The following is a 25,126-nucleotide window of genomic DNA, read 5'->3' as shown; positions in this document are numbered from 1 at the left end:
CCCCTGTTCCATCCTTCCACAAAGTCTCATGGAAAGCCGTTCAGTGCCGACAGACGGGTTAAGACATTGGTGGACTAAAGACGGTGTATTGACAAATAGGTCCCTCAAAACGCTGGAAAAATCCCAACTCTCTGATTTGACCTCTTCTCGCTCTTTGGTTCCAATGACCACTGAAAATAAATATTAAATATTTTTTAAGCAGTCAGTAAAGAGCGGGAAAAAGAGAGGCTATAAGCATTTTCATCATATAGCCAGAAATGCAACTTAAACCCTTTTCTGCTCGATTGTCTCGAGTACACAAACACAAACTGTTGCTGAAGAACTTCTGTCTGTTTGTCTTCTGCCATCTCTTGGAAAAAACATTGATGCCACTCAACATCTTATCTCTGAATAGACGCCAAATGAGCCTCAATAGCGTTTAGTCTATTTTCAATGGAGACTTTTTTAACTATTCAAGAATATTCTGTCCATTTTTGAATTCCTATAGTTTCTAATACGAACTGAATACTTCACCATTTGAACAGTGACATTTTTTTGTTTGCATTGATAAACCCCCAGCCCAACTCCTTCAGGGTGTTGACAGAGCACTAACCTTTTAAACTCTACAGTGCAAACAAACTCACATCTCACAAACTCGCCATACATTTCTTTAAATATGCTGATTGCACACAATAGAACACAATGAACTCCAAGATGGACTTTTGAATTTAGCGTGGTGAGGGCAAAAGGTCAAAAATATACCAGCAGAACAAAACATATATCAAATTGTGCAGAGGACTAAAATCCTCCAAAACTCAGAAGACTCTAAGGTTTGGAGAGCTGCAACTCGATAAAGGGCAATTGTTTGGTAAAAATAAATAAATAGATAAAAGTGGTGGACGACACCAATAAAAAAAAAAAAAATCCAACCGTCCACAGTGTGGTTGAAGAGAGAAACAAACACTCCAATTTAGAGTTTAATTCCCCTATATTTCAATAAATGTGTGGATGCCATATGCAGTCATTACTGGGTTATCAGATGGTCATTCAGACATTGAGCAATGGTCTAATAAGCTCCATATGCAAAGGCATGTAGATAGATAGATAGATAGATAGATAGATAGATAGATAGATAGATAGATAGATAGATAGATAGATAGATAGATAGATAGATAGATAGATTTATAAATAGATAAATAGATAGATTTGATGAAGCTCCCCTGCCAGACAGACAGATGGATGCACGGATCCATGGATAGATGGAAAGACGGATATTAGGTGGATGGATGGACGGACGGATGGCTGAATGGACCGAGACAGATTATAGATATATTGTATGTGTGTGTGCGTGGGTGTTTGTACATATTTACGTGTGTGCGTGTACTTGTCGCAACAGACAGAAGCGAACGTCTCCAGGAGCCTGATGATAAGAGCGGGTTGAAGAGATGAATTAAATATCACGCGCAGTGATGGCGGAGTGTTTTGTCTTCTCCGTGTTTCCAGGAGAGGATTCGCTGCGACATGTCACGCCGGAGCTCGCGCGCCTCCTCTCAGACGCGGAGCCGCTGCCGTCGCGAGCCCACGGAGCTCGCGAGAGGGACAGTTTCCTTTCCTCGCGGACGGAACAAAACACTCGGAGGGGCGGGGCTTAGACGGGCCGGCTCGACCAATAACACAGCGAGACTCTCGTTGGGCGGGCCTTGTGTGTCTCGCCTCCACCAGTGACAGCGCGAACGAGCCTCCGCGGCCCCACGTGGGTGTCGAGCCCCGCGCGACAACCATCGGCGCTCTGGACCAATAGCACAGACGCAGGGTGTTAATCTCGAGGCTGATTGGCTCGCTGCTTTTCACAGAGTTGCCCCCCCCCCAGCTCAGTCATCACGATCAGTCCGCCGCTGTTAACTCTTTCCTACCACACACGCGCGCGCACACATGCACACAGATGCACACACACACACACACACACACAAACACACACTGTAATAGCAAAATGTGAATTAATGAATGATTCAGAGGCGGTTTGTTTTTAGAAACGCGATACATCAGTTAATCGTGACCGTTTCAAAGCCTCGTCTCAGACTATGTTAAAGGAGAGCGAGAAGAGGGCTAATATACTGCTGCACTGTACCGGAGCACGTGGGGCGAGCAGAGCTGCAGCCTTTAAAAATGTGTGTGTGTGTGTGTGTGTGTGTGTGTGTGTGTGTGTGTGTGTGTGATCATAATCAAATCAGCATGCAAGAAAACCCGGAGAGATTAAAAGCACATGATGGATGCACAGTTAACGGTGGAGCTTTAAGCCACATTCACACATCCAGCAGCCTCCGCTTCTGTTCCGTGGCAGCAGCGACTGGGAGGATGGAAGCGGGGGGGACGCGCTCCCTGCCCCCGCCCCTCTCCTGCTTAATTGCGCCCATGTTTTATAGTTGATAACGCTTTACGTGTTGTTGACGCCTTTCAGTTTCTGCAAAGCCAGCCCCGACCCCCCCCCCCCCCCTCCCCTGAAAGCAAAAGGCACATTAAAAAAGCAGCCATTTTAAATAGCACCAAAGAGTCCTTCCCTCCTACGCTATGCAGTCACACAGGCACCAACAGTGACACAGCGAGCATCAATCTTCTGCTTTTTTTAACCTCCGGAAAATATACAGGCAAAGGTCCCATAGAGCAGCCAGAGCAGCGGGCAGACACCGCCCCTCAGCGGTGGCTTTGGGAACTACACCTACCAGTGTGCCAGGGGTTTGCATGTGTCGATCTACAGTTAGGAGGGTCAATACCATTATTGTAAGAACATTTTGGCTGGTCTTCATGAATTCAAAGGGCTGTTAGGGTTAATACTTGGTTTTATGGTTAGAATCAGGTTTATGGTTAGGCATTGAGTTGTAATGGTTAATGTTATGGATAGCTAGGGCGTGCACTAGGCCAATGAGTGTCCTCACAACTATAGAGAGACAAGTGTGTGTCTGTGGTTAGGTTAAGGTTTGGGTTAGTCATGAATTGATCATGGTTAACGTTGGGGATAAGGATTTGCTTAGGTTGTCCACAATGGATGACTTGATGAATGGAAGTCAACACTAAGTCCCGATATTGATAGCAGCGCAAACTGAGAAGTAGTAGTTTGTGTGTGTGTTTGTGTGTGAGGTTGGCTCTGTCTCAATAAGAATGGCACTCAGTAGTGACCATACCTCGCCATCAGGCCCAATGGTCCACTTATGAAGCCTTTTCAATTCACTAGAGCCTGATTTTTATTTAAATCTGCACCATGTTGCAGACACTAACAATATTTCACGTTTCATTCACCAATGAAAATGTGGGGGAAAAAATAAAAATGTATGTTTACTTGGTTAATCAACTTTGCTTGAATAACAGGCTAAAATCTAACCAAGATTCTCATCAGTAATAAGGACAAATTTGTGTTCTGATAAAAGTTGATATTCATTAAGACACAAAGCAACAGAAACAGAGAAGTGAATGAATCAGAAAGAAAAAAAAACTCTGAGCTGGTTTGTGACATGATTTTAAAAGAGCCACAACAGGGACAAGCAGTGGACTCATAGATCCAACTGATCTCTGTTACATTTAGTTCACAACCTCTTGAATTAAACACGAGAGAGAAAAACTAGATGGGAGGAAAAGGGGGGAAGAGGATGACTGGAGGAAGTAATGGGGAAGAGAGACTGTGTGTGTGTGTGTGTGTGTGTGTGTGTGTGTGTGTGTGTGTGTGTATGTGTGTGTGTGAGTGTCTGTGCATGAGGGGGTCTGTGCGGGAAGGGGGGCTATAGGAGTCGGGGGAGGGCACTGTGGGGTACGAGGCAGCACCCTGCAGTCCCAAGTAATGGCAGAATAGAACTTAATAGGGTAGAAAAAGGCTTGAGGCTGTTAACTCAGAAACGGTCATTTTGAATTCCCCATTCTCTCTCTCTCTCTCTGTCTGTCGCTCCCCCTTTCCCTCATCCCTTCTTCCATGCATGTTCTGTATCTTTAACCGGGTTTCCCATCCCTGTCTCCAGTGTCAATTACTGATCCATCTCCCTGCATCCTTCACCTGTCTCCCACATTTCACCTCTCCGCCGTTTCCCTCTCCTTTCACCCGCTCCTCTCCTTCCATCTCGAAACCTTACCTCCTCCCATCAATCCCTCCATCCTTGCCTCATCTCTCCCTTCCCGTGCCTCCCTCCACCCCCTCCTCCCTCTGTGTCTCCTTGGAGGAGGTGTAATGATAGCTATTTGAGTGTCATCAGAGGACCGCTGTAATGGCTTCTAAAGCACCATCCCACGGTTGCCACGGTGAACCTGGCACAGCCACGGTCCCAGAATAAGGGTGGGGGTGAAAAAAAAGGAGAGGAGAGGGAAAAAAAGGAAAAACTAACAAAACATCTGGTTGGCTATCGACAGGCGTCACTGTGCCGACGGCAGCAGGAATGCTGGCACATCAGCAGACGATGACGCGGCCCCCGGGGGCCACAGAGAGCGAGCTAATGATGCGTGGGATAGGATACATTTGAGGAGGAAGTACAGTAATAGTGATAATAGTGCTACTAATGAAAATAATAGCACTGATAACAATAACAGTATATGACTCTTTTTGATTTGTGTCTGTCTGCGCCTCCTTGCCCCCCCCCCTCATATCTCCCAGTCTCTGCAATGCGTTTTGTGCGTGTGTGTTTGTGTAAGTGTGCACAAATGTACGAGTGAAAATATGTGGTTGAATTTAAGCTACAGATAGAGAGATAGAGCGAGATCGGGGATGTATGCAAACGTTCCAATGCTGGCTGTTCAGTTAAAGATAAGGAATGTTAAGAAGGGTCGCACAAGCATTTGAACACACGTATACACACATACACATGCATGTTGCAGCACCTCTAACCATCAGTAGATCAGATGTTTTGTTCGAGGAGAGGAGCAGAGTGACTGTTTATAGAGAAGTGATTTCCTCCACATCATTAAGCATGTGTACGAGGACACTAGAGGGGATTTTAAAATTGCTTTTGTCCCGAAAGGTTTGATGAAGTGGGTGTGACACTGTAAACTTCTTGTTGTCATTCAGTTGTCCTTTAGTTTGAATGGCTGCTGTCGAGTCAGTCGACTGGAGCATGACAGACAGTCTAAACGCCGAAATCACCAAGATGAGTTTGCAGGTTTCATACCAGACTGTCGGGACCTGAGCTGGACCTTAAAGTGTATCCATGCTCATTAGCTCCCTCTCTATATATATATTAGTTTTCAATTGTCAGTGTGATGAAAAGCATCATCTATGAAAAAAAGGGACAACTGACACCAACTAGCTTCTGCATCTGTTAGGCAACCATCGAAATGAGACTTCCTTGTATTTATTAAAAATGATTGTGACAAAAATGACACCAGCCTATAGGTTTGGTTACCATCTAATCTCAGTGTTGGTGTGGTAGGTGATTGTCTCAATTACTCCTAATACAATACTCCAACTTGTTATAAGCTATGTAAGATACAATCTTAAGGAACATCATTTATTAAAGAGGAGTTTCAAACTAGAATCAGAGGCTGATGTGGGGCCATTCCAAGTCATGTGGGATGTCTTGTGTTAGCCTCGCTGCAAGAGGCCCAGGGAACAATTACACCGCTGTCCATGTCCTTCAGTGTGTGTGAGTGTGTGTGTGTGTTTGTGTGTGTTTGTGTGTGTGTGTGAAATTGTGTCAGACACGCATTGTTTATCACATTTTACGTAAAACCCAAGCAGTTCAAGTCTGGGTCAGAAGGAGTAAATCTTTGAATGGTGAGACCCTCAGCTGACCTTTGTGTGTGTGTTTGTGTGCGTGCAGTGACATGTATGTTGCCATGGGTCAGTGAGTCTATGTGTATGTTTATGATCATTGACAAGCAGAAGGGGGGAGGTTGTGTGCGTGTGTGTGTGTGTGTGTGTGTGTAGGGAGGGGTGGTGCCGGTAGATTAGCCAGGTTGGGATGATTGGGTTGAGGATTAGATGGGTTCAGGAACAGACACGTCTGTTTACTCTGCAAAGAAGACTTATAATAGGCTGATTGGCAAGGTTTATTACTCATACACACACACACACACACACACACACACACACACACACACACACACACACACACACACACAAACACACACCGGCCCACTTACTGCCCACACACATTCATTCCAACCCCCATATGTTGATTAGCTTGTTACTGTTGCCTTTACAGCAGCTGCCATCTCCTGTCCCTTTGCTTGTCTTAAAATTCAGATGTGAAGTCCGAGCGCCTCAGCCCCTCAGACACATTTCCCATTAGTATTGACCCCGAGAGCTTGCAATCAGAGAAGGTGTGTAACTAAATCCCCAGCATAGGCACGTAAGCGGAGCTGCACTCAGGCAACTACCCCAAAGGCATGGGGAGCGCTCTGGTTACCCACCGCTGTGTGTGTGTGTGTTTGCGTGTGCATTGTTTCTACTTACCTGTCTTTATGTGTCACAGGAAGAGGTGAAGTGCAGAGCTCAGAATAAAGCGCAGAGGCAGAAAAGGGCAGGATTATATACATGGCAGGTTAGAGAAAGGCACTGTGGAAGAAGGAGAGGATGGGAGGAAAAAGCGACAGGCAGAGGCTTAAGATTACAGAGGCGAGCACTCTTTGTTGCTGAGTTCAGTTGTGATGGACGGCTTGTGGTGAGGGAAAGGGTGAAGGAGTCCTTCAAGGCGCTACCATAACATTTGCAGGACAGCCGAGGATGTTCTTCTCCACTGATCAAACCTTTTTCGGATGAACGAGGAACCCGGAGTTGGGAAGTTGAAGCAGATGGTCAGAGTGTTCGATGTGATCCAAAGAGAGGTGGCAAACAAAACCCCGGAGAAGTCTAGTCTCGGGGGGTGAACAAAGTGATTGAGCCTTCAGGGTGAATAACAAGTCAAGCAAGAGCAGGCGTGAGGCCCGGACAAGTGGGCACTGTTCAACCGGAGAGAGACAGAGAGAGAAGGTCGACTGCAGAAGAGGAGATAAGCAGTCGAAAAAACTAAATTAATCTACGGTACAAGAGAGCCCGACCCTGGACGACTGAAGAGAGATCAAGGTTCCTGCTTCTGGAGGCGATCGGGGGAGCAGCGATCAACAGAACACGAGAGCTGGCAAGAGAGGGAGACGAGAGAGGAAGAATTACAACAGTGCACATGTTGAAAGAAGCTTCTTAAGTCTGGGAGCTGGAATTAGAGCCACAGAGACTGCAGAGGGGGAAGCCACAAAACCACAGTAAGTACATTAAGAGGCTGTGGCTGGAAAAATGTATAATAAAGCCTCAGGCCAGGGAAGGAATTTGTGGTTACGGGAGTGATTTTTACACTGTACCTTAATGAATTGATTTCCTGTCTTTACGACGTTTACATTTCATCATTCTCCATGATGTCACGTTATTCAACACCTTTGTGGAAACCCCTCAACTTACCTTTTTTTGCGCATACACCATTCCTCTGCAATTTCAGGTCTAGATACCCCTCTCCCTCCTATTCTCCCCATCCCTAACTTCTCTTCCCGTGTCCCCTGCTCCACAGGTGAAGATGCCTGCTAATGGGAACCGACCCTTGAAGTTGCAGTTTGGTCTGATCAACCACGACTCTCGCTACCTTACTGCTGAGAGCTTTGGCTTCAAGGTACTCACATGCCATCCAATGTGAAACTGACATATTTGTTGAAAACAGATTGCAGAGCAACACCTATCTTTCTTTCTCAGGTGAATGCATCAGCCCCCAGCCTGAAGAAGAAGCAGATATGGACTCTAGAGCAGGACTCCCAGGAAACCCAGGTTGTCTTCTTGCGCAGCCACCTGGGCCGTTACCTGGCCTCCGACAAGGATGGTAAGGTCACCTGCGAGGCAGACGGGCACAACTCAGACTGCCGTTTCCTCATCGTGGCTCAGTCTGATGGTCGCTGGGCCCTGCAGTCTGAGCAGCACCTGCGCTTCTTCGGTGGCTCTCGGGACTACCTGTCCTGCTTTGCGCAGATTATCACAGATGCTGAGCTGTGGGCAGTGCACCTGGCTCTGCATCCGCAGGCCAACCTGCTGTCTGTGGCCCGCAAGCGTTATGCCCACCTCTCCGCAGACGATGGGGAGATTGCCGTGGATATGAACATTCCCTGGGGCGTGGCAGCACTCCTCACCCTCGTCTACCTGGATGGGAAGTACTGCCTAAAGACCTGCGACAGCCGCTTCCTCAGCAATGATGGAAAGCTCCTGACACAGAGTGGAAGGGCCACTGCGTACACGCTAGAGCTGAAGTGTGGGAAGCTGGCCTTTAAAGACTGTGAGGGGAAGTATTTGTCTCCTATTGGCCCTACGGGCACACTGAGGTCTGGACGCTGCTCCAAGCCGGGCAAAGATGAACTGTTCGACCTGGAGGAGAGCCACCCACAGGTGGTTCTGATGGCAGCCAATGGGCGATATGTCTCCCTCAGACAAGGTAGGCAAACACAGACACATCAACATATAGACCCCATTCAGACCGGGTTTTAACATCCATCCTTGAGTGATCCAATCCCAAGTGGTCAGTGCTAAGTACAGGCCTGAATGTAACTAAATGCATCCAGACATCCGATCACTCAACCCACATTCGGAGGTGGTCTGGGAAACAGGTGGCCACATTATTTTCACTGTGGCAAAGCAAATGCATCCTTAGGACTTATGGAGGGGCCACTTCCTCAGCTGACATCCTATTGCCTTTAAAATTGTATATATATTTTTATGCCTCAGTGTCCAAACGTTGATTTATTTGTGGCCACAGACACAATTTACAATAATGATCACAATATATTGACCGATACATTTTTGTTGTTAAAAATCAGTCTTCTTTGAATTCATTCATCCAGCCCATCTTGACTACTATCTTTCTCTCTCTCGCTCGATCCCGACAACATCCACACACACACAGACACACACACACACACACACGGTCATCCGACACATCTGTCCTGGGTAAATCAACATAGTTTTGTCGCAACAAACACAAATTCAAACTTAACTCTCTCCACTTGTGATATCTCACTGGATGGATGCTAATACCAATTCTGAACAGAGCTATATAGTCCCAAATATGCAGATTTTGCCCCTGAAGCCTTGCATGCATCCACAACCTGTAACTCTGGCAGCTTCCTTGATTCACCAAAGCTTTACACAGCATCTCAAAAGTCTGATTAAATGGACAAACTTTGTCCTCAGGTGCTACTGAGGGTGGTCACATGAGCCTTTAGCTGACAAACACTGACCTACACACATACATAATGAAGCATTAAATACTGCAACTACTACAGCTACTACTACAAGCCTATAAACATACTGTGCACTGATACACCCCCGGAAAACTGAGCTCACAATTCACAGGAAATACATTAACTAGTGGCTACGCTGAATATGCATGCTTAAGAGAATAGGCCACTTTCTAATGATTGACATGTGATAAGGGATGCATTGTAATTATGGGTAATGTATTCTGCCCCTCAGCAAGCGATGACATCACACTGGATAGTTGCGTCTCTCCAGGAAAACAAGATAGATGAGGTTGATATGGGAGAGTATCATTCTCATGTGGGAGACCTGAGACGAGTTGTGTGAGGGCTGCAACTGATTTGGGTTCGTCCACTGTCAGGAAACAATGGATGGTGTGGTTGAATGACATTTTTTTTGTGTTAACACAAACTACAGTTATACACTTTTTTAACAACTTGCAATGTGTTTTTCAGGAACGATTACTGGTATCAAGGTATAGCACGGTAGAATTCCTTTATTCCCTAAAAGTCTTAGCATTTTAGTCTTTAATTACTGTGGCTATGTTTTGTGTGGTGAAAACATGGATCAGCAGGCAGGGACAGCAGGAGAGCTGCTAGTGCTCCGGCCATGACGACAAACTGCTCACATCCACTGTAACCAAAAACCAGCACTTATATCTTGTTCTCACTCTCAGCGTTTTTGGTGGACATCTGCATTTGACATAGTGAGTTATGCCTGTGTCCTCCATTCCTCCTCCAAGAGAAACTTGGCTGGTAATGATGTAAAACCCAGTCGAGACGCTCCCACTGAGCTGAAATGAAACAAGCAGGATTCAACATTATCAAGATGTTATGAATTGACAGTAATATACCAAGAATATGCACAACTTTGCTTATTTGATTTATAAATTTGTGGTTGTGTTAATTTAAAACGGCTTTGTGGGAAATCCAAAAACTTCTTAACAAATGTAGGTTTTTTTGCTTTAATTTTAATGTTGCACTGTTGGCTATAAGTATTTTTAACAATAATAAATATATTAATTAATATAATACTTTGTGAAATTACTTCAGGTTGTGTATCAGTACATTTTTTACATCAACAGTGATAACACTGACATCTGTGATAATTATATTCACTGTTTTACACTGTTTCATCTCCAGAATGTTAAAAATTATGCTAAACATAAATGTTTAATGTGTCTTTCCAGAAATGGTGGAAACACAAAGTCTAAAAAAAGCAGCAAATATATCAGAAAGAATAAAGAGGGTCGTGCATGTTTTTCTGTCTTTTATCAAATATTCAAACTGTGATCTTTTGTGAAAACCCCCTCTCATCACCTCACAGATGTAGCGACTTCCAGGCTTTTTTTAGGGGGAAATGTTGTTCACACTTTATGCTCTCGTCCCCTGGGCTCACTGAAACAGCTGCTTGTAACCCAGATGCTGTACAGTAATACGCTGTTGATACTGTATTATGTATTTACTCTTCGGGCCCTGCGATGGGGGCCAGTGGGGTGTGTTATTTGATCAGCATGCGAGCATGACATCACAATACATACTATACTGATGGATAACACCTGCTCCACACGGGCTTGCCTCTTTTTAAAAAACAAGCCTGAGTTTCTTTGATCAGTTTGAAAAATAGAGGGATTGCAATCATCAGTGTCACGTTGCATTCAACTCTAGAAGTATTCGCCTGGAGTTTCGATTGGTGATGGTGCAGAGGGTCCTCTGGTCTGATTTGAAACTGGATTTGGGTGGATTAGCCGACACCAACAGTGCTTGTCAGGAAACTTGGCCACAGCACCCATCCGCAGGCTGCAGATTCTTGTCTGCAGGGTCGAGTTTCCTCAGCCCTGGGTGCCGTAACTGAATCTCTAACCGCTTTTTGTTCCTGTTTAGCAGTGGGAGCTTCAGGAAACCAAACCACTGGGAGCACTGTAAACTGATTGGTTTAAGAGGAGGAGAGATATGGCAGAGTGTAAAACACACATGAAGGGAGCCATGATGTATACGCGTGTACTCACCAGTGACATGCTTCTTACTTAGCTCTTCCTACACTCACTCTGCACAAACAAAACCTTTCCCCGACACAATCGCCCACACACAACCGCACCGTCCTGCTGCGGCGAGCGCAAAGTGAGGTTCGTTGAATTATTGATGAAGTTGGCCCCCATTCCTGGAAGGCAAGGGGGGGGAGGGAGTCTGCTTTCGGAAACCCAAGCTGCCCCTCACCTGGGGCATAGCTTCTAACCCACTAATCTGACCCGCTAACCCCAGCCCCGGTCTGTGCCCATGACGTCCTGCTGAAAATCGAGGAAACACAGGAGAGTCAATACGTTGTGTTTGGCAACATATATCAATGCACATAACGATCACATCGAGCTGCAACATCCAATTTGGTTTTGTAGGGGATCCTTTTCAGATAACGCAAGAAAACTGACTGAGATTTACTCAGTACATTAAACTCCTGCATTCACCTCAATGACTGACTATTGGTCAGAAACTCACCTGTTTTCTTATCGATTTGGAGAAATCTATATAAGGTAAAAACTTTATTTGAGGTGATGGAGGGGTTCAAGAGAAAAACATCCTTGAATGCAAGTGCCTCAGAATTGTTCACAAATTGTATGAATAAATATACATTATTAACTTCGGCCTCTGGGTTTGAGTTGAAGAAAGGGAGAATGGAAAGCAGAGACGGGAGAATGCAAGTAGAGAAGGACATTCAAAGGGCTTTGGGACAATAGTGGTGGCTGTATGAGGAGACTGGTGAGCTCCTCATCCTCCCTAATGCTGCACACAAATCATCACCTCCGTGTGTTTGTTTGTGTGTGTGCGTGTATGTGTGTGTGTGTGTGCGTCAGTCAGTATTATGTAGACCTGTCATCACATCTCTCATCACCTCCCTGTGTTCTTTGGATTTAAGTGGTCCCCTCTGCCCTAGAAGTGAAGAAGAGATGATATTCCAAAGTCACATGCTTTCCATTACACATGCACACACACTCACCCATTTACATACAAACACAGACACACACAAACAGGGAACAGATTGTTGAAAAAAATGAAGAGACTGAATTGAACAAAACAAAAGAAAGTGCAGTAGCGGGGGAGGAGCATTAAAATAAGGAAGAGGGGGACAGAAGCATCGGTTTACTCTTAATAATAGATGTCAGAGCCATCTATCGCTGATGGATTAGCTAGGCCTGCTCCACTTGCAGGTAGAGGACAACAACAGAAAGTGGAGCAGGATCCGGGGTCCGATCCAAAATGTGGCACCAGTGAAGCTGCAGTATCAGTGTACCTCTGCGCTGCGCTGCATAGTTTATCAGGGACCGTGGCCACGATGACAACATCGTATTCCGTATGCATGGCCAACTGGCGTGTCAAAGATGGTCATCAACACAGCTATTAATACCCTGGGATGGCTGGCTTGGATTTCACTGTGTCTAATCTCTTTCTGCTTTTTCTTTCTCTTCCCTCTCTCCCTCCTCCATCTCCTCTTTTCTCATCCATCAGGGGGCGGCGGCGGGGTCCCAGCTGAGCCTTGTCTTAGGATCATTTCTAGGTTGAATTAGTGTGAAATGGACACATAGAATAGGTAGACAAAGCATGACATTGGGTTGGGATGAGAGAAAACAAGAGTGATGGGCGGCCCAGGCGTCGGTGCAGAGAGGAGGGACTGAAATTTATGCCTCAGATGCATTTAAGATCAATGATGTTTTAACCGGTTGTAAGACCCTGTGATACGTATTTTATTGGGTGTGAATAAGATGTGATTAAAGCATCCCACCTAGCTGGGTAACCATGACATCTTTGCAACATGTCCTCCCCTTTCTCCCTCCTATTGTCTGGATATCTACGGTCAAAGCAAAAAAAACGTTTAAAAAATCGTGAAAATACTGTGATGCAGGGCTTTCAGACTGGGATAAGAATCTGCATCTGTGTTAGGTTACGCAGATGTGAGGATTATGTTATGTTGATTTGGCGATTCAAATTGAACTGAATATATTTTATTTTAGTTAATTTATTGTTTGCCTAGGATTTTGTGAAGAAATTTGTAACATGCTATGCGAATAAGTCATTATCATGATTATTATTATTATTATAGTTGAAAACATGGCAACACATTCATATGAAACACTAAAATGAAAACCCGGGAGTCAAACCCCTCAAGCACTGTTGTGGATTGGTTATGGATATGTGCTGAACCGCTCTTGTTAGCATGTTCGCAGCACTATTTTGAATCAAAATTTTGAATAACCCATTGACAATTACAGAGGCTTCAAATAATTTATCACTCTTGAAGGCAGAAAAAGGGAAAGTAAAAGAATCCCTCTGTACAAGTCACTAAATTAAGATGTATAAAACTATAAAGCCACGTCATGCAGATACATTTTAAATGTGTTCTCTCTGTATTTGATTATTCATGTCGATATCCGTTGCTTGGGGATTGAGAGGGGCTGGCAATTATCCGAACATCCTGCTAAGTGTGGACCATAAAATCCTCTGGTCCTTCCCTGTTTTTCCTTTATTCCTTCATTGAGGGGATTGGACGGGCAGCACTCAAAAACTGATTATATCAGAGCCCCGCAGTGAAGAGGGCAGATAGGCCGGGCCAGAGGTGGGGCAGAGGTGGGAGGTGGCGCTCGGGGATAAGGAGGGGGGGAGGTAAGAGAGAGCGTAGAAAGGGATGACCAGAGATGAGAGCAGGGAGACATGGGAGGGGTGAGGGCCACTCAGATCAGTGTTGTTATAGGATTAAGAAAATGTCATATAGGGATATTCTGGGAGGCATCTAATTTAGGATTTATCCCTCTGCAATCTGTCTGTAAGTGATGAAGCGAGCAGCAACAACACGTGGAGATGGAAGGAAATATTCATCGCTTCTTACATGTGTTGCAAAAATGCATGTATTCGTGTGTGCTCATGTGTTTCTCGCACGTTTGACACCAGTTCTGTTTCATGTGTTTGCAATGAGAAAGCTCAAATAATTGGTTTCTGTAGGGGTTTAATCAAATGTTTGTCAGCAGGGGTGTGATTTTTGCTGAGGTGATAAGTGGTCTCATTATAACTAAAGCTTCCTGAGAGACAGTCACATCTGTGTAGCTGGTACAGAATAAACATTCCGTGTATTTATCGTTTTTATATTTGTATCCTATTGTCCACTCTGTCTATAAAATCCATCCGTAATCATTCAGTAAAAATATTTTCCCCCCTCAGGAAGGTGTAGTGCAGTGTTTGTTTGGCAAATCAGACCAAGGGCACAGTTTAAGACTACACTTTCATGCCGGGGCCAAGTTAAACGCAACAATACAACCTGATTAGCAGGCGGGTGGCTGTCCTTGGGCTGTTGCTTTGGCGTCGGGAATGCAGGGAGTAATAAAATGTTTCTGTGGAGGTTTTCGACATGCATGAATATGAAGGTGCAGTTGGTAATATTAAACTTACTTCTTGTATGAATCAGTCCCTGAAACCTCATCAGTTTCTTACAGTTATTGACAGGGTCATGAATGGACTCAAGGTATGTTTATTATGAGTATTCAATTTAAATACCTACAATTTAGAAGGTTTTCGAGGCTATAAGTTACATATGCGCTGTTGTCAGACATGGACTGAATTCCAGAGATCCTTCAGACATTCTCCAGATGGCTCATGATTGAAAACTGCTGCATTTTATCCAGCACAACCAGATTTCTTTTGCCCATTTTGATCATACCTTCAGTTCTTTGTTATATACCACCTCATGTGTCTGTGTATACGACTGAAATGTTGCTCTAACTTGTACTGTGAGCAGTGGTTGATTGATGGATTCCTCCAGACACTAAATAGTCCTCAAGTTTTCACGCTTTAAGTATTAATGACCGGACGTGCTCCCTGTGCCCCTCCAGGAGTCAGCCTCGCAGCCAATCAGGAAGATGAGACGGACATGGAGACGTTTCAGATGGAGATTGACAAGGAGACCAGGAAGTGCACGTTCCGCTCCAGCCAAGGGAACTACTGGGCCCTGGTGGCCCACGGAGGCATCCAGAGCTCCGCCACTGAAGTGTGAGTGAAAGCTCTTACATTAGCTGTGCACAGTTAAATGAATACCCTGTCCACTGTGATAAGAGAGATTAGGAACTGCTCCATTACAGTATGTCCAAATGTTTAACTTAGTAGAGTGCATACCTCCACAAGTCCAAAAGTCCCCTTATAAAACCACATTCACTTTCACTAGATCCAGATTTTTATTTGGATCTATACCAAATTGCACAAAGTCATAAATATTATCCTTTTAAATATGTTTTATTTTTTTCTTCATTCTTCAAGATCATTGACTTATTCTTTGAGAAATCAACGAAAATGTGGAAAAATCTCACAATGTTAAAAAAGTGAGAAAAAAACAGTCCTGTGTCCGCCACTAGATGCTGATCCGCACAAAAATGTTTACGTTATAACAATATCAAGTCAAATAGAGTCTCATCTTTTCTCTTGTGACGCACAACTGTAGGTCAGCGAACACCATGTTTGCAGTGGAGTGGCTTGACCACAAGGTGGCTCTAAAGGCTAACAATGGAAAATACATCTGCATCAAGAAGAACGGCCAACTCCTTGCTGTGAGTGACTCCATAGGTACGAGTCTTTTTTTGACCTCTGGCTTTCTCATCAGCCCATCTCTCCATTAACGGTTAAACCTCTACTATGAATGGTTCCAGTGCTCCCTCTGACGTGTTTTAACTGTTTGCTGTCAGGCGAGGACGAGCAGCTCACTCTGAAACTGATCAACCGACCCATGCTGATCCTGAGAGGAGAGAACGGCTTCATCTGCCACCACAAGAACTCCAACGCCCTGGACGCCAGCAGATCAGTCTATGACATTTTCACCCTGCAGTTCAGTAACGGGGCGTACAACATTAAAGGTCAGGACACATCTGCCCTAGAGACTTCTGGGGACTGCTGTTTAGGTTTCAAATCAGAAGCATCAGATGTATGCCCTGACTCATATGACTTTGTGTTTTAACTCCTGCAGGTGTGGACGGCCGGTTCTGGTACGTGACCAGCACCGGGCTGGTGTGCTCGGACGGCGAGGCCCCTGAGGACTTCAGTCTGGAGCTCCTGGAGCACGGCCGCCTCGCCATCCGATGCAAGAACGGCAAATACCTGCGTGGGGACCAGGGTGGCACGCTGAAGGGAGACGGACACAGCCTGAGCAGCTCAGCGCTGTGGGAGTATTAACATGATCCAAAACCCTGGCTCCAACCTGAGGCCCCACTCTGAAACCATAAATCACCACTTTAGCATCTGAAGTTAAACCTATTGGCGTTTCATTCCGTGCTTTTTCCTTGTTCCTGTTGGAAAGAGGCTACAGCAGAAAGAAGAGGAGGAACTGAGCCGAGAGGCGTCTTGATGAAGGGATCCATGTTTTGATAAAGGGCTTGATCTCAAAACAAAAAGTGCTGCGCCTGAACATTTGAGTCGTTTTGTCATTTCCTTTGCCAGTGAACCTTTGCTGCAAGATTAAAGAGATTAAATGAATGTCTGAAAAAAAATAATCTAGGACATATAGCGTATAAGCATCAGTGTGACATACGACCATGTTTTCAGAGTTTGTCTCTCCTCCAGTCTAGTCTAACAGGTACAGTGACTCAGGGGACACCTGAGACAGACACACACAGTCCACACTGGGAGAGAGCTCATCTATTTCACGCTGCCTCTAATGTTTATCATCAGACAGGATTTGGTTTTCACCTTTAGTTACTGTAACCAACACTGTAATCAAGACTAATGTACTGTACATGCTATCTGTAGTATTATGATCCTTTCAGTCTGCAAGTAGGTGGATTTTTCTATTTCATTAGTCCCTCTGTTATGTTCTACATTTCCTCTGTCTATTATGAACATGGCGATAAAGAAATAAACTGGTATGACTGAGTATGATTGGTTTGAACTGCTCCTTTTCTTTGATTGCAGGAAAACAACACAACCATAAAACTGAACAAGAAGTGTGGTAGGATCTAAAACAGTACATTTACTTTTTACCGTAATTAAATACATCTTTTATGTATCTGTACTTTAGTAGATTTTTTTTCAGGTGATTTTACTCCACTACATTCCTTTTCATTACATCACATGTTCAAATGTTTAAAAACCTTTTTTTTAATCAATAACGAGAGGGGAACTGGTCGATTGATCCAATCCAAGCAAGCAGATTACATCATACCCCGCCTCTTGTAATGGATTCTGAAGAGGCCTCTGCTGACACTCATTATGACAGAGTAGACTGTTGCATTAGGGAGCAGGCTACATTTGGCAATTGCGTGTACTTTTTAACACTTTAAGTAAATCTAATAGCAAGTACTTACAGTAATTTAATTTAGAAAACTCCCAATTATTTTTACATTTACTTGAGTTCAGGGTTAGAGTATTTCCTCCACCACTGCCCCTTTGGTCCCTACGAGACATTACCAAAATAAAAGGGATAAAGGAAAACTTACATGTACATAATCCAAAATAAAACAAATTTGAGTTGTCCTGTCACTTTTCTTCCATTTCTGCCTCCTTGTCAAACACTTTCACCTCTTTGCTTCCTCTATGAGACATTTAAATAAAAGACTAATTAAATCAAATGACTCTCGTTAATCACGTAAATGTTAGCCACTTATTTCTCTGTTAGTTTCTTGTTCTCTTGCTGAAATCTATCACAGCCGTGCTTCTCCACCTCCTTAATGAAAACAGCGATGTAGTTAATTTGTCAGACAACCACTGTCTCTCCTTCCGCCCTTCTTCTGCTTCTGAATAGTAGAATAAGTCTCCTTGATCTCTTCGTGAAAACTTGTCCTCACTTACACTTGATGATCCAATAACCACTGATTCCTACAACTGGGAACAGGAAGCAGTGTTAGATAAAATACCAGGATTGCATCTCATGGTTGTTTGAGCTCAGTGAAAGAACTATGACAACCACAGTCACCATGATGATGTTGTACCAGACTGAAACACGTGCACTTGGAGAACTCTGTGGAAACCTCACCATACATCTGGTTGAGCTGCAGTTTGGCTGCACTGAGTTGGCACAGAGCTGCACTTTTACCTCCTGCAAGTTCATTTTTTTCTGGTTCCATTCAGATTCATAGCTTTAAGTTTATTTTAGATGCCAAATCACCTAGGCAACACCCTTCACTTGATGATTCTTCTCATCTTTACAAATGCCTTTTGTGACCTCAGGCTTCCAGCGGGGCTGCATTCCAATTTAACCTGAGAGCAAATCTCCTTTCATCAAAGTCATGATCCTATTTCTCCAGCAATATTTAAACTACTACTAATATATCTTCTGTTTGCTCTTAAATAAAAAGAAAACAGGACAATAACAAGCTCCAGTGGCGCAATCGGTCAGCGCGCGGTACTTATAAGACAGTGTCCTGCAGAGTGATGCCGAGGTTGTGAGTTCGACCCTCACCTGGAGCAGTTTTACATGAGGCTGAAGAAGAAGACTATGATAACTGATATCCACAGATTCCAACACTCAGTTCATGAGACAGTATAAACCTGATTGATTGGACGATGGCTTCTGTCTCCATGAAGCTTCTTATTTGACCAAAGCATAGGTGAGTGTGTACTTTTCAAGAAAGTAAACTCAACTTGATTTCTTTAAACTTTCTATTATCATATTACACTAATTGCTAACTAATGTAATCGGTATGGAACATTTGAATCACTTTTTATGACTCCTGCACAAATGCTGAAGTCTTACTGGAAGACATTTTGATTTTCACGTTACTGATAAGTCTCAAAGGTAAATCTCTGCAGCCGCTCATCCTGCAACACCTACGAGGCGTTATTGGTTTGGAATGCATACCGAAACAAAACAGTGCATTAGCTGCAAAGCCTGCTGGGATTGTGGTGTTAATCAGCAGCTCGAACAATGGGAGTGCACAGTTTTCTTTCATTAGACTTTAACACATTGAGCAGGATGTAATAAATTCTCTTGAGGTCCAGTTGTGTAACAGTTTGGTGTCTACTTGTTATACAGTAAAGTACAGCAGGTGACGCAACAACACATACCACCCATGAATCTGTAATAAATCTGTAGTCTATAACAACTCATAGAAACAGATCAAAGGTCAGTGTGACAATTATGGACATGCAGGAATTTAGTCAGATTTACTGTTCATGCATTCTCTATGAAAAGTCACATCACTGCCACTTACTGGATAACAAACATGCTTTCTGTAGGTTTTAGTAGCATGTAACTTAATCCCTTGAAACGTGTGGCTTGGATGCTTCATTCACTTTGTTGCATGTGCCACACAGAGGTTTTTGTCCTTTTCTGTCATCATTGAGAAAAAACTCACATCAACAGTCGCTTTAGTACTTTAGTTTTACCATGTTAACAACTGGTCCCATGCTCTCCCTTCACCCACACAAGCATCTGCGACCCACCTTTTGAGAACCACCATTTTAGATCTCTCTTTCTGGTCTGGGTTTGCAGTTTCTCTGTCATCTAATTTTAATCAAATGTATTAGATGCTTTGCTGAAAACTGATTGAAAGTTCTGAAAGTATTTATTTCCACAGCTGCTTGAATTACTGACAATCTGTCTGTCAGCAAATCCCACAAATAGGACAAGACTGTTGCACGCCAGTTAGTTTGACAGAGTATGCACAACATGCTTACCGGCTTTTTTATGATTTATGATCATAACCCTTCATCTGCCAGACGTCTATATATGTAACCACTTGTCTACAGGGGTGCATTCAATAACAACCACTGTGCCAGACATTAGGTCCCTTGTCACTACTCGTCTGGCTCATGAGGGACTGGAAACCTGAGGTCCCTCACTCAGCTGCAAGACATATGATTGCATGTAATTGGAATTGTAATCTGCCTGAGCTCCTCAAAACATTTTGTATTGAATGCCTTGGTTTGTAATATACAGAGTACAGAGTAATAAATACATGCTAACATGGGTAATGTGAGTACTGAAGCTGCAGCACCTGCACAGCATCACAACAAAATAAATATGAAAAATAATGAGTTGCATGAAGATAGAGAGGAATTTCAGCCATTTTAGTCATACAAAGGTATATTCACAGAAGGAAGTAATATGGACATTAAATCTCAATCTGTTATAAAGAGCAATAACAAAACACTGCGTAGTATCAGTTAAAACAATCATGTTATATTATAAGAAGAGGGTTTTCTCTGAGTTCTTGGTAAATGGCGAGAAGAGATCGGGTCATGTGCCCCGTGGACGTGCCGTCGCCAAACACCCCTGAGATTCGACTTTGCTGGATCTGCGGTAACAGGCGCTGAGAGGAAGAGGAGGGGGACAAAAAAAAAAAGAAAAGATCACAGAGACAAGTTAGATTTAAGAAGAGTAATATTCATTGCCAAAAACTGGGGCATCAATGCGCTCTGATAAAAGTCTTGAGCTGAATGAATTAAAAACATGTTACAATGCATTTGCTTCTCCATTCCGTTTTTGGGCTAATTGTTCTGTTAATGAATGTAACTGCTTCTTAAAAAAGACAGATCGTAAGGTGTTGACAATCGCAGCCCATTGTGAACAAAATGAGGAACATGTAGGTCGTACCTCGGCCCGCTGAAGTGCCCGTCTCAAACCTGAGCTCTGGACCCTCTTTGTGGAAGCAGCGCTCTCAGGAGCTCTCTGCAGCAGAGCCTGTGTTCAGGAACAAAGCAGAGGATGAAAGGGAAGAGATTTCAAATAAAACCCTGCAAGCAAGGACATAAAACAGGATTCTAGTTAAGCCTAGTTAAATGTTACAGCTAGAATCATTACAAAATTGCGTTGTCTGACCGAGCGACAAAGAGCTTTTAAATAAAATGTCATTTGCAACAAAAGGTGGGGGAATAAAACAAGCTCTACTGCCCTAACAAGCATTTTATACAGTTTTTTTCTGTAGAGCACACAAAAAGCTGCAGGGGAGTCATCTCTCAACACACAGCTTGAACCCAACTCTCTGATTTTTATTTCCCTGCTTTCAGTTCAGATCACAGCAGAGCATCAACTAACGCAAGCTGTGTGGTCCATGTTTGTTATGGAATAATGATAATCCAGAAAACGGTGGTGCAATGGGTAGCATTATACCCTCATAGCAAGAGGGTTCTTGGTTTGAATCCCAGTTTGATCACGGTCTTTTTCTGAGTTTGCATGTTCTACAAGTGTCTGCATGGGGTTTTTCCAGGTACTCTGGCTTTCTCAGATTAAGTTTTTCCTCCAGTCTGACCACACAGATTTGTACATTCTCAATGTGTGTGTGTGTTTGTGTTTACCTGTATCCGGTGTAACACAGCATGGTGCAGTCCACACACTGCTGCAATAGATGAACTGTCTACCTGAACTTCAATCGTGCTCAGGGACTCCTCCTTCCCCGAGCTCTCCTCCCCTACGTTCACCTGCAGAACAAAGGAGCCACAATGCAACACTCATAAACATGCACAGTGCATATATACACAGGGTAAACCTTCATCAATCAGATAAACTTTACCTCTTTAGCACTCAGTTTGACCGTTTCTCCATTTGGACCTCTTGCTTGGACAACAGAGCTGCTCAGTGACGACGTGTCTCCTTGTTGTCCCGTCCTCCCTCCTCCTGGACCTTCAGACAACAGCCAGTCCAGAAGAGCAATGCACAGATTTGGAGGATCTGAAGTTTCCACCAGTGCATCCCCAAGAAGCTCTGACGACACCCGAATCCTCGCTGAGTACTGCTCAGCCTTCGCTGCACTCTCTCCTCCTCCTCCTCCACCCCGTCCGATACACCGAGTCCGGTGTGAGCTTAGAAAAGCCTGGACGTTATCTGTTGTGATGTTGCTGGATTGACATGTGGAGTTTTTGTAGATGGGATGTGTTGTGGGACGGCTCCGTTGCAGAGCGTGCAGCCAATCTACCGTCAGTGTGTCCAAGGGCAAACTGATACAACCGCTCTGCAGGTCGGGGAGCTGCGTCCTCTCCTCCTCTGCCAGGAGACTCGAGAGAGAGAAGATCAGCGAGCAGGCCACCCTCAAAGGGAAGCATGTGTCGCCTGCAGCTGCGAGGGGTAGCGACACTTCTAATGTTTCCCCCGGATGGAGATCGTGAAATGGGAATGAGAAATTTGTGGAGGAGCTTTCCCCTCCTGCGCTGGGTGAGTAGGACACAGGAAACACAGTGACGCTCAGTGTCCAGCCCTGCTCCAAAACATAAGGACTGGAATTATCCAGGACACAGGTCAGGTTCAGGGAGTCTTTCTGAAGCAGCCTGCTCCATCTGGTCATGGCTCTGCATCTAATTTGCTTCTCCTGCATGGGTGGATGTTCTTCACCATTCGTCCTGGCTGTCAGCAGGAAGCTGACGTTGAGCACCTGATTCAGGTGCCGCAGAATTTGGTTTTTGGATTTGATGGTAGTTTTCAGCGCCGAAACTCTTCAGGAAAGCAAGGAAAACCACATAGATGTCAAGAGAAAATAAATAACACATCTGAGGAGTGATTCATTTCACAGTTTTATCGTAAAATGAATCATGTTACATGTACCTTTCACACACCCCCCCGATTGCAGACAGGAGATCTCTGACGCTGCGGCCCCCGTGAGAGGAAGTCTGACTGGACACCCCTACGTCCTCTCGCCCCTCAGGTAGGACAATCCTCTGGAGCTGTCCTCTGACAGACAGCCCCAGCAGCTGAACTCCACCTGGTGCGTGAGACACATTTTCAAAGTTAGTCACAGAGCAAACTCAGAGGAATAATTTGGCGTGAATGGAAACACAGACAACGCTCAAGGAACCTTTTAGTTCATGGACAAAAGATTCCTGAGGCAGAGAGTTGTGGGTACTTTACCTTGGTAGAGATATGCACTCTAATTGTTGTATTATTTCTTTACTGACTCATTCAAACAACCCTCTGTGAACAATTTCTGCTTCGTAAAACTGACACAGACCCACGAGATCTCACTTCCCAAAAGGTGCGTATCCAGTCTAACTCTCAATTATCGGCTGTCTGTGAGTTCACTTTTAGACTGTGGAGGTGCATTTGTTAAAATCAACACTTCTATGCTCGGCCTGATTCACCTGCCGTGTTGCGTTCAGGTGCAGCCAAGGTCATGACTCCACACACATTCAAACTGGTGGGGCTTTGGAGGGCAGCAGGTGTCTTAATGGATGTCTCCTCATCCCTTTCCTGTCCTTCTCTCCCAGATGATCCCTCCGACAGATCCAGCAGCAACAGGTCTGAACCAGTGCTGTAGTAAAGATGGTGTTGATCCACAGAGCCACACACCACAGGCCCCGGTACACACCCTTCAATAAAACCCGCTGTGCACCCCGCTCCCTCTGATCCTCCGTTTATAGCCTTCATCAGCACCACTCTCCCTTGTTCCCCCATTGCCACCAAACACTGTGCGTGTCCTGGATCCGTTTCCTTGACAACAGATGCTCCGACAAACACGACGGGCTGCTCGAGGCTATGCAGGACTCGGAGCCGTGATCCTGGGAGACGCAGAGGGAGGAGGCACAGGCGTCCATCTGGAAGGCCGAAAAGGATAACCGGTGATTTGGCGAGGGCGGCATCGATACCGAAGAGAAGTTTGAAAAGGACAGGTTCGAGGTGTAAATGCTTGTCTGACAAGGTGGACGATGGGTCAGAGTGGACACAAGACAGCACAGGCCTCCTTCTCATTCCTGCTCCCTCAGTGTCACCCTGTGCACCAGCTGAGACCAGTGGCAGACTGAAAGAGCTGAGCAGCTCGTGGCTGCTGGACTGGGGTTGTGTTGTTGTTTTGTACAGACTCAGCATCCAGGACGTTTCTCTCTGAGAGAGGATCAGGAGCACAGAGCCGACGAGGAGCAGCGACGACACACCTTCCTCTGCAACAACCAGGGATTCAGAGGAGATCTTCAGCTCAGCTGGACGGGAGGAGGCGTCAGCCGGGGAGGTTTGGGCCCTGCAGAGGTCAAAGGTCACATTACATGCAAGGCATTCTATTTTAACGACTTTGAATGCAGTAAAGTTAGAGTGGTACATACCTGGACAGCAGAAATGGAGGGCTGACACAGTAAACTCCACTCCCGCAGGACACATAGAGGAGCTGTTTGTCATGACTCTCAGACAGGTCACTCACAGGGGCAGGGAACTGGAGGACAGCCTGCAACAGAACCACAGCACAGACAAGAAGAGTAATGTATGCATACATATGTATATATATATATATATATATATATATATATATACACGTAGGTATGCATTCACAAAAGTAAGCAATATGGTGTGAAGATAAAAATGTTGATGAATTTCACAATAAGAGGCATACAGATGGAATAATATAATGTGTTTACGTTGTACTGATAAGTACACTCATGTGCAAAAGGACTTTTTTTTCAAAAATAGAGCCAGTCACGGTGAGTTGTTGAAATAGCAAATAAAGTGCAACATTTATTTTACAATTTTGAAAAATTGTAAAAGAGCCAAGATATGAAAATTGGCTCATTAACTTATATACAGTATTCTATCTACAGTGCTCACTGTGCATATAACATAAACAAATGGGGACTATGATAAAGTGGCTCTGTGTGCAGTCGACAAACAGATGTAACTCACAGTGACTTTTCTCTCCTGAGTGTTGAAGACGTAGACTTCGTCACTGCCTGTGCAGATGAAAACATCTGTCCCCAATCCGAACGTGATCCTCGGTGAGACAGATGCATGTGTGCAGCCGAACTGTGTCCATGTGTCAACAGCACAGCGTCCGTCCATAACCACAGATAGAGGAGGAGGAACAGGAGGAGGAGGAGGAGGAGGAAGAGCAGCGTGTAGTATTCTGAGGTCAGTTTGTTCCTGAGCCGCTTGTTTACAGAGGAAGTTCCTACCAAGTTCCGCGCGTCAAGTTTTGGACCAATAACAGGAAAGAACTACATTACCCATTAGGCTAGGGGGCGGATGTAGAAGCCTTGC

General features: G+C 44.6%; 2 protein-coding genes and 1 non-coding gene across 5 annotated transcripts; 2 read left to right on the top strand and 1 right to left on the bottom strand.

Moving 5' to 3' along the window:
* Positions 1–7,496: 7,496 nt before the first annotated feature.
* fscn2b (fascin actin-bundling protein 2b, retinal) lies at positions 7,497–16,416 on the top strand. 3 transcript variants are annotated; one of them, XM_062378580.1, is made up of 6 exons: positions 7,497–7,589; positions 7,670–8,396; positions 15,090–15,246; positions 15,692–15,813; positions 15,933–16,100; positions 16,211–16,416. In XM_062378580.1, the coding sequence occupies exons 1-6, from the start codon at positions 7,497–7,499 to the stop codon at positions 16,414–16,416; spliced, it is 1,473 nt and encodes a 490-aa protein (XP_062234564.1). The 3 variants fall into 3 exon arrangements, with proteins under 3 accessions (XP_062234564.1, XP_062234563.1, XP_062234562.1); XM_062378579.1 differs by having other exon boundaries at positions 15,933–16,105; positions 16,207–16,416; XM_062378578.1 differs by having other exon boundaries at positions 15,692–15,819; positions 15,897–16,100.
* A 2,135-nt stretch (positions 16,417–18,551) lies between these two features.
* Positions 18,552–18,645, top strand: trnai-uau (transfer RNA isoleucine (anticodon UAU)). Its single transcript has 2 exons — positions 18,552–18,589; positions 18,610–18,645. It is a non-coding gene; the product is annotated as a tRNA-Ile (tRNA).
* A 339-nt stretch (positions 18,646–18,984) lies between these two features.
* On the bottom strand, positions 18,985–25,086 carry faap100 (FA core complex associated protein 100). Its single transcript, XM_062413628.1, has 8 exons — positions 24,773–25,086; positions 24,202–24,320; positions 23,248–24,119; positions 22,715–22,871; positions 21,690–22,605; positions 21,475–21,597; positions 20,774–20,860; positions 18,985–20,489 (listed from the first exon to the last, which is right to left on the bottom strand). The coding sequence occupies exons 1-8, from the start codon at positions 24,926–24,928 to the stop codon at positions 20,358–20,360; spliced, it is 2,562 nt and encodes an 853-aa protein (XP_062269612.1). The 5' UTR covers positions 24,929–25,086; the 3' UTR covers positions 18,985–20,357.
* Between the last annotated feature and the right edge of the window lie 40 nt (positions 25,087–25,126).

This window comes from Platichthys flesus, chromosome 20 (assembly GCF_949316205.1).
Source record: "Platichthys flesus chromosome 20, fPlaFle2.1, whole genome shotgun sequence".
NCBI classification, from domain to species: Eukaryota; Metazoa; Chordata; class Actinopteri; order Pleuronectiformes; family Pleuronectidae; genus Platichthys; species Platichthys flesus.
Note: the sequence above shows the minus strand (reverse complement) of the source record. Positions and strands in the feature narration are given on the sequence as shown.